Source organism: Sceloporus occidentalis, unplaced genomic scaffold, assembly GCF_023333645.1.
Source record: "Sceloporus occidentalis isolate IW3139 unplaced genomic scaffold, rSceOcc1.0.p SCAF_66, whole genome shotgun sequence".
Taxonomy (NCBI): Eukaryota; Metazoa; Chordata; class Lepidosauria; order Squamata; family Phrynosomatidae; genus Sceloporus; species Sceloporus occidentalis.
The window spans coordinates 2352885-2367793 of record NW_028317046.1 but is presented as its reverse complement, the minus strand read 5'-3'; the positions used below and the strand labels follow the sequence as shown (position 1 = coordinate 2367793).

Below are 14909 nucleotides of genomic sequence, written 5' to 3'. Positions count from 1 at the left end.
AAAGCAGACCCTGAGATTCCTGAAAAATGAAGCCTTTTACGTAGTGAATCCCATTGGCTCTAACAGCGGTCGTCATGAAAACCTCGACTTGTTATTATTTAAGAACACACGTAATCGAGTCACCTGCATTAAAGCAGGGATATCGACCATAACACAGCGCCAGCAAAATACCAAATTGGGAGTCCTTTATAGGATCACAGCGGGGGTAGAATAGGAAGTTCCAGACTGTGTGTCCCCGAGAATTAGCCCCTTGGGGCAAAAACCCTGAGACTCCGGGGCAATCCCTGAGAATCAGTGATGGAGACGTCAGGACTTAAATTCCATATAAAAGGAAAAAGACCTGTCCAGACCTGTTGTGCCGCTGACTGCTACGCTATTCTGTTACAGGCAGCTTAGGAGACATGGCGCCCGTGAACACCAGCAGAATCCATGAGATCATCTTATTGGGATTTCCATCACTCCGACGCTTGAACAACGTACTGTTCGCGACGCTCCTTCTCATCTATGTATTTATTATAAGCGGCAATGCGCTGATCATCTTTGTGATCAGGAAGGAGTCCTGTCTTCACACTCCTATGTACTCCTTCATCGGAGCCTTTTCTGCCCTGGAAATATGTTACACGGCCGTTACCATCCCCAAGATGTTGTCCAACCTCCTGGACGAAGAGACGAAGATTTTGTTGAACGGGTGCCTATTGCAGGCCTACTTCTTGCACTCCCTCGGGGCCGCCGAGTGTTACCTTCTCACGACGATGGCGTACGACCGCTATCTGGCCATCTGCAAGCCCTTGAGATACTCGGCCCTCATGACCACCGGAGTCTACGGGAAAATGGTGGCCGGCTGCTTCGTATCTGGATTCCTGAGTCCCGTGATTGAGACGGCGCTAATCTCCCGTCTACCTTTCTGCGGTCCCAACATCATCGAAAATCTATTTTGTGATTTCCCCCCATTAATTGCGTTAGCCTGTACCGACACCACGCTCTATATTCTGGTGGAGTTCGTGGTCAGCTCCTTCATCATTCTTCTGAGTTCCTTCTTCGTCTTCCTGTCTTACTCAAGGATAATCCAAGTGATTTTTAGGATTCGGTCCAAAGAAGGACGTAAGAAAACATTTTCCACTTGCGGAGCTCATCTCATCGTGGTGATTCTTTTCTTTGGAAGCATCGCTTTTATGTACATACGAGTTACCAAGAGTTACTCTTTAGACTACGACAAGGCGGTGGGTCTCACGTACGCCGTCTTTACACCTTTGGCGAACCCCGTAATATATGGTTTAAGAAATACAGAAATTAAAAATTCAATTCGCAAACGCCTGCATCGGGACAAAATCTGAATGTGAATTTTAAAATTATTTAAAAAAAAAAAAAAGTGTTAGTTCTAAAAATCAACACTAAAGCATCTTCGGAATATCCCATAATCACAGAACAATGAGAAAGAACACAGAAATGTCTTATGCATGAGAGCGCCGTAAAAACGCAAAGCTGAGTACAGACCGTAAAGTGCAGTTTTTATTATTAGGATCAGATTTTTTTTAGAAGTCTGTTTTTTCAGTTTTTGCCCCATAATGTTTTCAGGCAGCTGTATATCAGCCGTTTTTATGATTCTCACTGTTATCTGATCCCAGATCTACTAAACACCCCGACTCCTTATCATACTACCGGCGGGACGGAATAGAATGACTTGGTATTAATCACCCAGTCAGATACTTGTTAATGAAAGACTCAGGAAGAACGGACTTCATTAGCATTGCCATAAAGCATCAGCTCAGTGTGGTGTTTGAGCAGGAAAGCCTGCCAATGAAGAGAGTTTATGGAACAAATAGAGAGAAAACCAGGTTTTTGTCACCAATTGTCATTACTTTACACAGCACTGGGGGTTAAGAAGCATTGTTGGGGTCTCTGTATTTAAAGGAACCCTAAAATGAAAGAACCCTCAAGATTAACGTTCCCATAATTCATACAAAAGGATTTTATTTCATATAAACGGTGCAGTTTAGCGACATTCTATTGATGATACATTTTATTAACACTGTGACCAAGTGGAAAGTGTGGGAGGGGGTCCCATCCTCATTTGTAATAATCTTATTGATTTGATCTGTTCTGCTATTGGTTATATCCTTCTCCCTTCCCTTTACCCTGATTGGTCAGTTTATGTCCCTCCCTGTTAATTGAATTAGTTATTTGGAACTTCATCACAATATCATTGTTCTAAACTGTATATTTACTGTGCTTTAAAGGATGTTCTCTGGGGTAATCCCCTTCGCCAAGTCTCAGCTAGTTGTTGCGTGGGTTACACTGCCTGCCCAAAAATTTACACACACAAAAAAAAAAAAAAGACTATCCAGGCTCACTCCCTCTACCGCATTCTCCCTTTACTGGGAAATAAGAGTTTCAAACCACGAGGAAATTGCTCACCCAAATTATTTGCCCAAAAACTAAACGAAAAAGGATGTTTTTTGGGACCCAGATGCCCGGCTCGCAATCTCTGTTTCACTTCATCCCAAAGGTGTTCGATGGGGTCGAGGTCAGGGCTCTGTGCGGCCGATCAAGTTCTTCCACCCCCACCTCATCCAGCCATGTCTCTCTGGAGCTTGCTTTCTGCACCGGGGCGCAGTCACGCTGGAATAGAAAAGGTTCTTCCCCAAGCTGTTCCCACTAAGTCAGAAGCAGAGAATTGTCCAAAATGTCTTGGTGCTGAATGAAACATTTTGGACAATGATCTGCCTCCAACTTTGCGGGAACAGCTTAGGGAAGATCCCTCTCCTGTATAAGTAGAAATGGGCTTACTGATGGTTTGATGATATATGTTTGTAATTGTATATATAAATACGTTTGTCATGTTTTATAATTAAAACACTCAAAAAAAGGAAAAAAGATTATCCATAACTGATAAACTATCTATTCATTCTATGCAGCATAATCACTCATTAGGGGAACAGTTTGATATTTGCACCAGAACCTCCAGGGAGCGGGTTACTGTTCCTCATGGGCTGTCTTTTAATCTCCTAGTAGGAGGGAGTGCATTTATCCCCACCCATTTCCCCTCACTAACTAGTCACTGTTCAAACTGTTGGGAATTTAATATCCTTCATTATAAAGCATTGTCAAGGTAAAAATATGGGAATTTTCTGCAACAAAGAATAAAAAATGAACAAAATCACAGTCAGACGAACATGGGAAATGTGCTGTACAGCAGGAGTTGCTAAACCATTTTCAGGGTACACGCATTAGATATTGCTCACAGGCTGAAAGGGTTAATGGACATTTATTGTACATTCAACAGGGAAAAAAAAGCCCCAAACATTATAAGTTTTCATATAAACTTTTAATAACTTAAATTACAATATTAGAAGAGCAATAACGCTGACCCCCTACAGGGTGTTAGGGCAGACGGACGCTAAGTTACAGGAGCGTTAGTATAAATATTTCCAGGTAGCATTTTTTGCTTCTGTCTGTGTGTTTCCAAGTTTATTATTATTTATTTTTAATATTTTTGGTTTCTGGATTCATGCATACCCCCTAATATAAGAGATATACTATATATTATGTGCATCACCCTGCTTGTCTTATCTAAAGCCACACATTTTCAAGATGAAATCACAAGGTCAATAAACTATTAGAAAGGAATAAACTACTCATTAGGAAGTTCATAAGACTTTCTTTTTAATTAAATTTACTTTAAATGTGGTAAGGTAGCAAACCTTCATTTTTCTATAGAGAAAAAAAAAAGGTTTCCAGCCAAAATGTAGTTAGATTTAAAAAAATGCATACATGTTTAATGTATGATTTCTTTTATAAATGACGGGACTCACTCACAATGTCTAATTTAAATAACTACATTATAAATTCAAAATCTAACGACCGCTAAAGACCTGGATTTTTAACCATGTATATATAGATGCAGAGTTCTTCCACAGGAAGAAGCCATATATATATATAATCTAATATGTGAACAAAAATAAGTGACTTAACATTACATGTGTGAATTTTTAACCGAGGCTGCTAATGTAAGCAATACCAATGTTACCTTCAAAATACATTTTTTTTTTCTATGAATAGAAATTGAAATATCCTTCAACAAAATGATTTTGTTTCTGCATAGTAAACAATTCGTATTACTGATTTCGCAACAGTACTAATTTTGTTATTTTTCCGATGTTTATCAGCGAATATCGCACTGGAATCTCCCCAAAACAACGAGAAATTACTGAATGGGGAGCTGTCATCTTTTCTTAGACCTGTTATAAACGCAGTGTTACTGCTAATTCAGCCGTCGGTGCTACGAGGTTATCATGCTTTTAAATGCCATAATGGCTTGGATATCTGTAGATAAGGTAAAAGTGTCACTTTATAAGCCATACTTTACAAATAGCTTATTTTCTAAAATTCTGCATGAAGAAAAAGAAAAATAGTACAAAAAAAGTAGTAGAATGTAATTCCAAGCCAACATCAATGGGGAAAAACACATTGCCATCCTTAAGGCTGATTTAAAGGCTAGCGAGACTGTAAATGAATGCAAATTCAGAATCGGTTTGTAGAAGGTGAACAGAACAGAATGAAGCTAAGTGTCAAAAATAGAAATGGCGGTGTAAGCTCCAAATACTTGCAAGTGGTATAAAAGCTTCCCCAATTTACAACCTGAAAGAATTCCAATGGAAGGAAAAACTGAGTTTAAAGCACACTGGTCTAGCTTTGAGTTCTTTGCGTTACGCCAGTAACTGTCGAGTCTCCACATATAAGAGTAACTGTGCCGTCCAACAAGTCTTCCATGCTGACGGCCACCAGCTCGGTAGTGGCTTGGTTGGTTTGGGAATCCGGTAAAGCAACAATCACCTGGGAACCGGCAAGGTGAGATTCATCCAAAGTAATCACCTGCTCTGTCGATGCTACCTGATCTTGAATCACCTTAGAGGACAGAACAAAAAAGGAAAGAACAGTTAAACTGGAAACTCAATAAATATTTATTCTGATGGATACTAACACATATTCAGGGTTTTGTTTCTTTAATTAGAAAATTCAGTTTTTCCTGCTGGAAAGACTCAAACCTTAATCAGTCGTTGGTCTCGTCTTAGATTCAGGAGCCGTATGTCTATCCCATGCATGTTTAAAACTCCCTTACTGTTTAAGCCTCTTGTGCTGGGAGGCTGCTGTTACACAATATTCAGAATACAAAACACCTTGTGACCAAAAGCCAGTTACATCCCGAAAAAAATGTGTCATTAGGAGCCAACATACAGAAAACATAGAAACTAAGTTTAACAGCAGAGCTACTTAGTCTGCCTGGTCTGCCCATTTTCTTCCTGATGTCTTATTTGGCCCTTGGTCCTGGCTTGTGCCTAGCCCATTCAGCCTTATTTCCCTACACGGGTGGAAAGGGCTGATATCCATCACCCTGTCAATGTAAGAGTAAAGCCCGCATAACCGTAAAAATGCATACATTACATCATTTTAAGGAACTCAAAACAAGTCGCAAGTGCCCGTGCTCAACCTTCCATCCCCTGCTCTGGTAAATGTATTTACATTCAGGAAAGAACTTGTATCTGTGTGTAACCGGTTGCACCAAATGTGAAGACTGTGGCAGACCAGCCATCTTTATTTAGATGCAAAAAGGCTTTCTGTGAAGTAGTGAATTTGATTGTATGATTCCTATTCTGGCTCCTGTATAATGCAGCTGTAGATTTTATTGCTGCCCAGTGCATGGCTATTTTATGGTATATAATATGCTTTGAATAGAAGTAATTTTAGGGAAATCAGAGAGAGAAACAGAAATAAAACCAATACCTGCACCACCTGAGCGTCGCTGGATTGCGTTTCGGTGAGATGATCGGTTTCATAGTGCCTCTCCAGCTGGGACTGATTGGTGAAAAGCTCGCCACAAAGCTCGCAACCGAAAGTACTCTCGGTCTCGTTAAAGTGGTCAGTGGAGACGTGATGCTGCAGGGCACCGGGGAACTGAAAACACTCGCTGCAGTAAAGACACTGGAATGGCTGGGAACCTAATAAAACAAAGCAAAATTATGCATTCTGGTAACTTTGGTGCTATGCACAAGCACACTCGTGTAATCACACCCGCAATTACCGGACACACTGGAAACAGGCAGACACAGTAACATTCAGAGTAAAGGTCTGACCGGTACTTGCCTGAATGTTTACATTTTACATGCACTTTCAATGCGGCAGGCGTGGGGTATGTCAGCTTGCACTTGTCACATTCATACACTTTACCTTCTAAAAAAAACAACAAAAACACGTGAGCCAAGGATGCAAAATTTTTGAAAGCGACTTAATTTCTTTGCTTAAGAGAAATGAGAAAAAAAACCCTGCTGCTCCATTTCTTGATTCACATTATTACATTTATTTAGTGAGAATAGTAAAATGTAAGATTTGGTAATGGCAAGAAATCACGCCATGATATATTTTATAAAACGGTCACTTGAAACAAGGTAAAATTACTTAATACTGAGATAATGTCCTATGTCCAGACTCACCGGCGTGCTCTATTTTTGCATGTTTCTGGAGGATGGCTGTATTTGAGAAGTACTGCTCGCACATATTACACTGGACAGAAAACTTGGATGTTCGATGGTTCTGGGCAGCAAACAAATCAGGGTGGTGCGTGCGGTTGTGATACCACAAGCCGGACAATTGCTATGGAGAGGCAGGGGGATGCATGTTACTATAACTGAAGATAATTCAGTAACAGGCACACAGATTAGATCCAGTCACACTTCCTATGGGTGTACAGAAGGTATTGTGGGATATATATTTACCTATGGCACAATAGGCTATTTTATCTCTACGTTGGTAGTTTAAAGGTACAAAAAGCTTAGTTAAAACAATGTGCACATAAAGCATCTCACTCTTTCACCTCCCCGTCTCCTTTTGCACAGCGCCCTATGTTAATGATAAGGACAGGCACTTTACCTGGTATGCCTTGTCGCATATTCCACAGTTGTACGGTTTTCCTCCCACATGAGTGACAATGTGACGTTCCAGCAGGGAAGGAGCACTGAAGATCTTTTCGCATGTAGGGCACGGATGGTATTCCTTGGAATGAACCACTTGGATATGTTGCCGGTTCTCTTCCAATGTTGGAAAACTCATTCTGCATTTCTGGCAGTCATACGGATCTTCGATATCTGTGGAGAGAAAAAAGCTTTACTGCTGTAACAGTGAATATTGTTTCATAACCCAATATGTCTGTCCATTTAGCAGCGATTTTAACCCCTACACACTAAAGCACCTAAAAGGAAAAAAATCTGGGGGGTGTGTGTAGGAATAGTATCACTTACTGTGGAATGTCCGCAAATGTATGGAAAGACCGTTCGCTTGGCTAAAACCTCTTCCACATTCTCGACACACGTATGGCTTGTCTCCCGTGTGTGTCCTTACATGCCGTGTCAGTTCAATCGATTGCGCAAAGACAGCATCACAATACTGACACACATACATTTTTCCTGGAAAAAAGTTAAAAAGAAACTAAGTAGGCATTTCAACTTAAAGCATACACACAATGAAAATACTACCAAAGACCATGTGTCTTGGAGCTTAAAATGTTTTGTCCTAATCTTAGGTCATGGCTGCGTTATCTATGAAAGAGAGGAGGATCTTTCCAATAGATCAGGCTTCGCGAAATCTAATGTGTAGCGGGCCAAAGCTTTACTTATTTTTACTGCAAAATTACCTAAGGGTCCGCAACAAAACAGAATTTAGGATTCATGTAACTTGTAACAGCGAGTGTTACTTATCAAAATAGCGTATAGTCCCCGAGTGCCTTGAGGACAGATACAGACATCACTGAATTAAGAAGTGCGTATGAAATGGTAGGCACCAAAAGCGATCACAGGATTATACCTTCAGAATGTTTCTTCTTGGTGTGGTAGGAGAGGGCCGCTGCCTGGGTGAAGGTCATGTGACAATGCTTGCAGACAAATGGCCGCTCCCCAGTGTGAAGACGTTGATGGTTCTTCAGCGTAGAGTTGGCAGCAAACTTAGCCCCGCATTCATTGCAGGAGAACGGCTTCTCGTCGAAATGCTCTGTCCTTTTGTGATACTGTAAACCTGAAGACAAAAATTCATGGTGCCATCAATTAAGTGTATCAGGCTCCAAGTCTTTATGCCTGGATGTGTTCAAAATGCAACTACTGCTATGACCCGAGATCTGCCATTTCTGGTAACCATCACAGACAAGACCAAGATTTAATATGATTACTCAGACAATCTTACGAATGTACAAATGGTCAGTGAATGGGTAGTTTCTGAGATATTAAAATCTAAAGAAATGCCGTGTTAACAGTACCTGAAGGATGAGCAAACTCTTTGCCGCAAATGTCACACGTAACCAGCAGTTTCCTCTTCCCTTTATTTGACCGAGATGCCGAGTAACCGTGGACTTCCTCACGGTGCCGGTCCAACTGTTTTCGGGATTTCTGCACCTCGTTGCAGTCTTTGCATTGTAAAGGGTTCTTCTTTGCCATTCGGCAGCGCTTCATGTGCACCTCCAGACGGCAGCGGAACAGGAATATCTTGTCGCACAACTGGCAGATGAAGCTCTTTTTGGAAGCACGAGCAGATTCTTTATCTTGCGCCGAATCCCTTTGGTCCTTGGACTCGGCCATCTCATTTCCCTCATCTTTTGCATCTTCGTCATTTCTCTCTTCAACCTCTTCAGCGACAACTAGTTGGCTATCATCAGTAACATTCCATTTACTAACAGTTTGCGTATTTTCTGAGGCTTTCATGAACAAACCTAATAAAAAGTAAATAAACTGTCAGATCAAATGCAATGTGTAGAAATATACAATAATTAATGTATTATAATAGGTTCCAATTATCTCGGTTTATAGCACTGAAGCTTTTATAATTTTAGGGAACCTCGAAACTCACCCAGCTCTTCTAGGTCTTTTATGATTGGTTGTAAATCCGGAACAGAGTCCTGGGCACTGAAGAGCAAATGACAGAATTTCATGACGGGGACATTCTGATGGAATGCAGAGCTTAGAACTAGCTTTGAATGCAACTCATTGTCTTCACTGTGTGCTGGGGTATTTCGCATCTGAAGGAATAAGATCAAAGAAGAAGTTCAAATTACATAGATCTATCTAGATTTAGAATATCCAAATGCCCAGAGTAGGGAAACAAAAAAAATAAATAAATCCAAGATCATTTCAAAAACATACTTCACATATATTAGAAAAGACCAATATGGTAGGACCTTTTGTCATTAAAATATTAAGATAAGTATGCTCTAACATGCTAAGAAACATGATTTTGAGCAAAGGTTTTGAAAATCAAGTGCAAATTCTGTCAAATTAATTAAAATTTGCATAAATGACATCTATGCACAACATATTTGTACTATACAATGCACAAAGGATGGTTGGTTACCTCTTTCACCAAATCTGACAGAGCCGTGTCTTCTGAGGGTACAGACCCGAGAATATCATTCTGACCGACTGCTTGAACTATCAGGTCACAATGGCGCACTAATATTTCGGCTGCTTCATTTTCTCGGTTGGTTACTGCCAAAAGTAACATAACAAATAAATTACCTCCTACAATAAGAACCACAAGATAAATCAGAGAACCACATGATAAATCAGAGTCTGCAGTATCTGAATTTATGGTTACTTGTGTAAAAGAAGGCTTCGGCACCAGGCTCCTTACGAATCTCTTCAATGAGTGACTTCAGAGATAGATTGGTCTCTTGCATCGCTAATAGCAGCTGCCAGACAGCCATCGCGGTCATTGTCTGTTCTTCCAAAACCAATGACATCAAAGTGCTAAAAATCTGAGTATTTGAATTTTTCTTCACGATATCTTCCATTACCTTGAAATTGAAAATAGATTTTTTTTTTTGTTGAAATGGGATTGATGTGAATTGTCACAAATTAAGCTAAACAAATCACAACTATGCCATGAACAAAGGATATAAAAGAAAATCTACGTTCCATAAAATCAAGAAAAAACAACGTAAACAAAAACTGGAGGCAAGAATTAAGAAAAATTAACACTCACATAAGCGATTCATTGAAATACATCAGGTAACACTTATTGATTTGTCTCCTTTTGTCCAGTCCCTTAGTCCATGGCATTAAAGATGAGCCATAAATGTTTCATCTATTGTACCTGGGATGTTATTTTCAGCCTCATATCATTGTTCTATGCCTGGAAGCCCCAATATATTAAATTGCGTTTAAATAGGCATCACACTTACCTCTCTTTCATAACTAGTTAAATTAGTAGCTGAGGAGATCCCGCTGAGCACGATTTCTGAATTCGTTACCACTTCACAAAAATTTTCCTGGTACTGCCTCAACAATTCAAGTCCGTAGTCAGCTGTACTCAACATAGCTGTATGGGATTAAGACAATAAAAATTATTTTATTTCCAGAATGTGTTTTTTATAATATTCATTATAGCAAATGAGTGTCGCATAATTCAAAAAAAGTGTGGATTGCTTTATTAAAGTCCCAAATATTCAAAAAATACTATGATTTTGGTGTATGCCCCTATGAACTCTTGTTGTCACCGAGTTTAAGAGCGAGCCAATGGGCCTGGTTTTATTTTATTATCAAACATTCGGCCAATAGGTACTTTCAGGGCCTGCCTTCAATTAGTTTTGGGATCAGTTTTAGCATTCTGATAAAACGTTCGAAAATACATGGATTCAGATGTACAGGTCAACAACCCTTTAAAAGAACAGTGGTACATGGACCAGATTAAGTAAAATATTCTGATACCTTTGGAGAAGGATTTCTTGCTCAGTGGTTCCAATATTTCGAGTAATGTATGCAGATCTGGAAAAGCCTCTCTCACTGCTAGTAAAAGCTTCACCAGACTATCAGGACTCAGTGTTTTAGTTTCAGATGCTTTCCTCACAAGTCTGTCCATAGCTTCTTTATGTGATCTACCTTCACAGCAATCAAGAATCACCTAACAGGAAAAAACAAGATCATATAGAATTAAAAAAGGGACAGTCCTCCATAACCGGCGAGGTATATTTTAAACATTCATACGTTTAATAGTTTTAGCACATTTCATATTAAAGAGATAAAATCATCCCAAGAAGATGAAAAATACGAGGAGAACCATGTAAAAAAAAAAAAAAAAAAAAAAAAAAAAAATCAAACCCAGAAGTACCTGCTTCTCAATGTTAGTGAGAAATCCTTCTTCAGCCGTGTCCAGACACTCGATAATCGGACTGACCTCAGTAATACACTGGATCAGCTCTTCTTTGTGTTCCAATAAGAGATCAAACAACGTCTTATCTTTTGCTGGCGATTCTATGAAAGGAAGAGAAGATTATTTAACAACATGAGTGAGAAAAGTTTAAAAGTAAAACATTCTTTTGCCGTTGGTCGGTTAATTTACCTGCATCCAACGAATCCTCCTCCTGAAGTTGGATTTCCTTGGGGTCCTTTTCCAGTAAAGCCTCATTAACGTAAGGATTTGTGTCCCTGCACAGTTTGAGGAGAGCCAGAACCGTATCTACAATGATACTCTGTCCATCTCTAACCTTTTCTAGAAGCTTTGCAAAAGTAGACCTCCCTTCTTCCGCCTGGCAGCACTCCATCACTACCTGCACACCAGCAGAGTACATGATTAGTTAGAAAATCCCCATCATCTGTGCCCTGAAACTAAAAATAGGCTTTTACAGCATTTGTTTATTAATAAATCAACAGAATAACTCATTTGTTGACTAATTTCTGGTCTTTGCCAGAACAGAATTGCTTAAAAGGGACCCTTATTTCAATGCTTCCTCCTGGTAAAAATCAAAGATTTTTATTACATCTTATATTATTGATAATATTGAGCCCTGCTACTAGGGAGAACGCAGAGGCAAAGTAAAGCACTGCCATTTAACTAAAAGGAAGGAATAGGTATTGCTCATATTAGTTTGACCCAACGTTCCATGTTTACGATGACTGGATTTATATTTCCAGTTCCAATATCTGCCTCCAATAATACCACAGCCGGGGTATTTAATGCAAATATTCTTTCACTGGCCATCTGATTACTGCGTCTGAATCCTACTGTCAGCCCATGCTGGACCCTGTACTGTTTTAGAAGACCCCCCCTTTGTGTACATTGCAGGCGCCCTATTAAGCTATACAATGGCAGCGCGGGATAAACAATTCTAAACATAAAACATGACTGACCTAATGATTCATAGTAACTAAACTTTACAGTTTTAGAGAAAAATAAACACCTGCTTTCAAATAGAAAACAGGTTAAATAAATGCAAAAAAGTGATCATAAAACAGTTACTAAGTTGTGTTATTTTTTAAAAACACAGCAGAGTTTTGGTTTCCTGTAGTAACTACCTTATAATGAAAGGCCATCTTATTAGTCTTCTCTGCGTCACTCACCTGCTTTTCCTTTTCTTCGATATGCTGACATTTTTTCAGGTTCTCCAACACACTTTGTGGGTCTGAAAGAGCCTCACTGAAGATGCTTTCATAACGGATAAGAAAATCCAACTCACCAGAACCCTTTTCGTTCTCTAAAACAAAAACGAAACTAAAGTGAATAACCAAAATTTAGACAAGCGAATGTAAAAACAGCACTTGAGTGCTTGGAAAACATGTAAATTCTAAATAATAGAACAGGTCACACACTAAACATTATCTTGTATTTCTTGAGAAACTATAATGCTTTAAAAGGGATACTCCAGCCATCACATGCACTTTAACGCATATAACAGCTGCGTGGTACCTTTTAATTTTTGCAAGGGACCCCATGCAAACGCAAGCGGGATTCTGCAGAATCTCTCCATATGCATTTACCCCTTTGCCTGAGCGCCCATTGATTTAAGCAGCCAACTAGCGTCAAGAACAGGCAGACGCTCTGCTTTTTTGAAAATGCATATTAACATGCTCACAGAGTTAGTGTTGCACCCAGAGTTATTTAATGTGCATTTTTTCTTTAGCTGAGCTGTAAGGGACAGTGAATGGTCACATTGGTATTGCAAATGTGCAAACCTAAATTGTGATTGTGCTGTTTGAGCAAACTCAAATTCAGAGGTTAACATCCCTGCTTACAGTCTCAGGCTGAACTGCGACAATAAGAAAGAATGCACTTGGAATTTCCGGAAACATATCCCAAATGTGGTGTATCACAGCTCTCTCGACAATTGGCTTTATTCAGTGAACCTGTGATGTCAGCAAGGTACCGACAGGTGACCGGTAAACTGGTTCTCTAACCACCGGCTGAGATATACACAATGATAAGCCCACACAGAATCAAGACGTTTCATTTACCTGTGTCATTAAGTCTTCTTTTCTTCATTGCTGGCCCAGAATCCTCCTCTAAACTATCAACCTGTGCGGAGGACACTGGCGGGGAATCACAAGAACGCTCTGATCTTGTAGCAGAACCCTCGTGGATTTGTTGCTCTGTTTGCTTTTGGCCATCAGTAGGCGTACACGGCGAACCGTCAGCCTCCAGAACACCTGCTGCTGTATCAGACTTCTCCAAGACAGAGGCGTCGTCCAATTCTGCAGCGCCGTTCACATTATCGACTGTAGGATATTCAACCAAGTTTTCAGAAGCCTTTGAAACCACGGCTTGGTTTGTATCCATTGATTGAACGGTCTCCGTGGAAAGTGCAGAATCCGTTACGTTTGGAGGCTGTGAAGTCCCATCTGCCTCTGGTTCTCCTGGAGGGGGATCCATTTCTGTGCATTTATCAGCCTCTGGTGCTTTCGCTGAAACCACAGGCGGTCCAACCATATTAACGGATGCTGCAGTTTTATCTACGGGGGGATTTTCATTCACTATGTTATTTCTTATATTCCCAGAGTCTTGTTTCGGAAGGATTTCCGGTCTAGGCTGACTTACAACATCCTTCAACTTCTGATTCTGCGCCGAGTGGCTCATGATTTCCGTCAAAAGATTTTTACAGCTCACCGCCACATCAAACATTTGCAAGCTGTCGGCGACGGAGATGATTTTTGTAAGGTTGTGTTTCCCGGGGGGTAGTTTCCCTGAGTACATCATTTCCAAAAGCAAGGAAAATTCCTCTGGAGTGACGACAGATGCATCGATGGAGATGGTGTCGGTGCTTTCCAACAAGGACTTAAACAGCAGACTGGCGGCAGCCAGGACAAGTTTGTGTGCACGGAAATGTAACGTACCGATATATATCGTGCAATCGCTGAACTGCTGCTCTTTGCACAACGTGTGCAGCTGCTGTAAGAGCTGTTTGCTGTAGTTGGGCAGATCCATTGCTTAAAGTTCACAATGTATCTTGATTAAGGCTTTTTCCAATATTCCACATGAAAGCAACTGCAAGAAAAACAGAAATATGGTTTTCATTAGATCTCAGCAAATACAGTTTCCATTTTATAGAGAAGGGGTAGGAAGATGACATGGGAACAATGGAAAAAATACAGTCGGTTTGAGAAAAGCACGTGCAGATAATAGAATATTTTTGCCGTTATTAGCGAGTTGGATCCTCCAATAATAGGGGTCCGGTCTGCAGAGAGCCGGGGGCCGGTTCGGCTCTGATGCACTACAGCCCGTTTGCCAAATGACCTCCAGTTCTCTACTGTGAATTATACATTATCAGCTCTATTCTTATTGCCAGAGAAACCTGCCATGGCTGCCTCTTTAATTTATCATTATTGATTTATATAGCGCTGTCATATCCCGTGGCGCTGATTTCAGCTTAGACTCAATAAACCCCAGAGGTTTCAAAACTCAAATGCTTACGCACATCAGAACCTCATTAACCAGACCACTAATTATTAATTGCAATAATTAAATATACAATAATTGCGAATTCCTGGTCATAACCTGTCCAGCCAGTAACCAGGGACCGACCCTCCTGTATCCACATCAGAGGGCACTCAGGCCTGTGACAGCTCCCAGCACCGGTCAAAACCAAAGCCTGACACCGGAAAACC

At 40.3% G+C, this 14909-nt stretch overlaps 2 protein-coding genes across 2 annotated transcripts; one reads left to right on the top strand and one right to left on the bottom strand.

Moving 5' to 3' along the window:
- The first annotated feature begins 401 nt into the window (after positions 1-401).
- Positions 402-1334, top strand: LOC149286851 (olfactory receptor 6N2-like). The gene has a single exon (XM_089493670.1). It carries the CDS (start codon positions 402-404, stop codon positions 1332-1334), a length of 933 nt encoding a protein of 310 aa, XP_089349796.1.
- A 3352-nt stretch (positions 1335-4686) lies between these two features.
- On the bottom strand, positions 4687-14229 carry ZBTB40 (zinc finger and BTB domain containing 40). Its single transcript, XM_089493669.1, has 17 exons — positions 13263-14229; positions 12372-12505; positions 11374-11581; positions 11143-11270; positions 10743-10935; positions 10217-10353; positions 9631-9829; positions 9388-9521; positions 8887-9055; positions 8300-8749; positions 7855-8061; positions 7293-7457; positions 6925-7139; positions 6489-6648; positions 6142-6228; positions 5776-5996; positions 4687-4905 (listed from the first exon to the last, which is right to left on the bottom strand). The coding sequence occupies exons 1-17, from the start codon at positions 14227-14229 to the stop codon at positions 4687-4689; spliced, it is 3993 nt and encodes a 1330-aa protein (XP_089349795.1).
- Between the last annotated feature and the right edge of the window lie 680 nt (positions 14230-14909).

Excerpts from the sequence above, each read along its gene's own strand:
- LOC149286851 (XM_089493670.1), top strand. The coding sequence starts at position 402 with ATGGCGCCCGTGAACACCAGCAGAATCCATGAGATCATCTTATTGGGA.
- ZBTB40 (XM_089493669.1), bottom strand. The coding sequence starts at position 14,229 with ATGGATCTGCCCAACTACAGCAAACAGCTCTTACAGCAGCTGCACACG. Across the intron at positions 10,936-11,142 it reads TCACTAACATTGAGAAGCAG|GTGATTCTTGATTGCTGTGA; the intron begins GTACTTCTGGGT and ends TTTTCCTGTTAG. Across the intron at positions 10,354-10,742 it reads CAAGAAATCCTTCTCCAAAG|CTATGTTGAGTACAGCTGAC; the intron begins GTATCAGAATAT and ends AATCCCATACAG.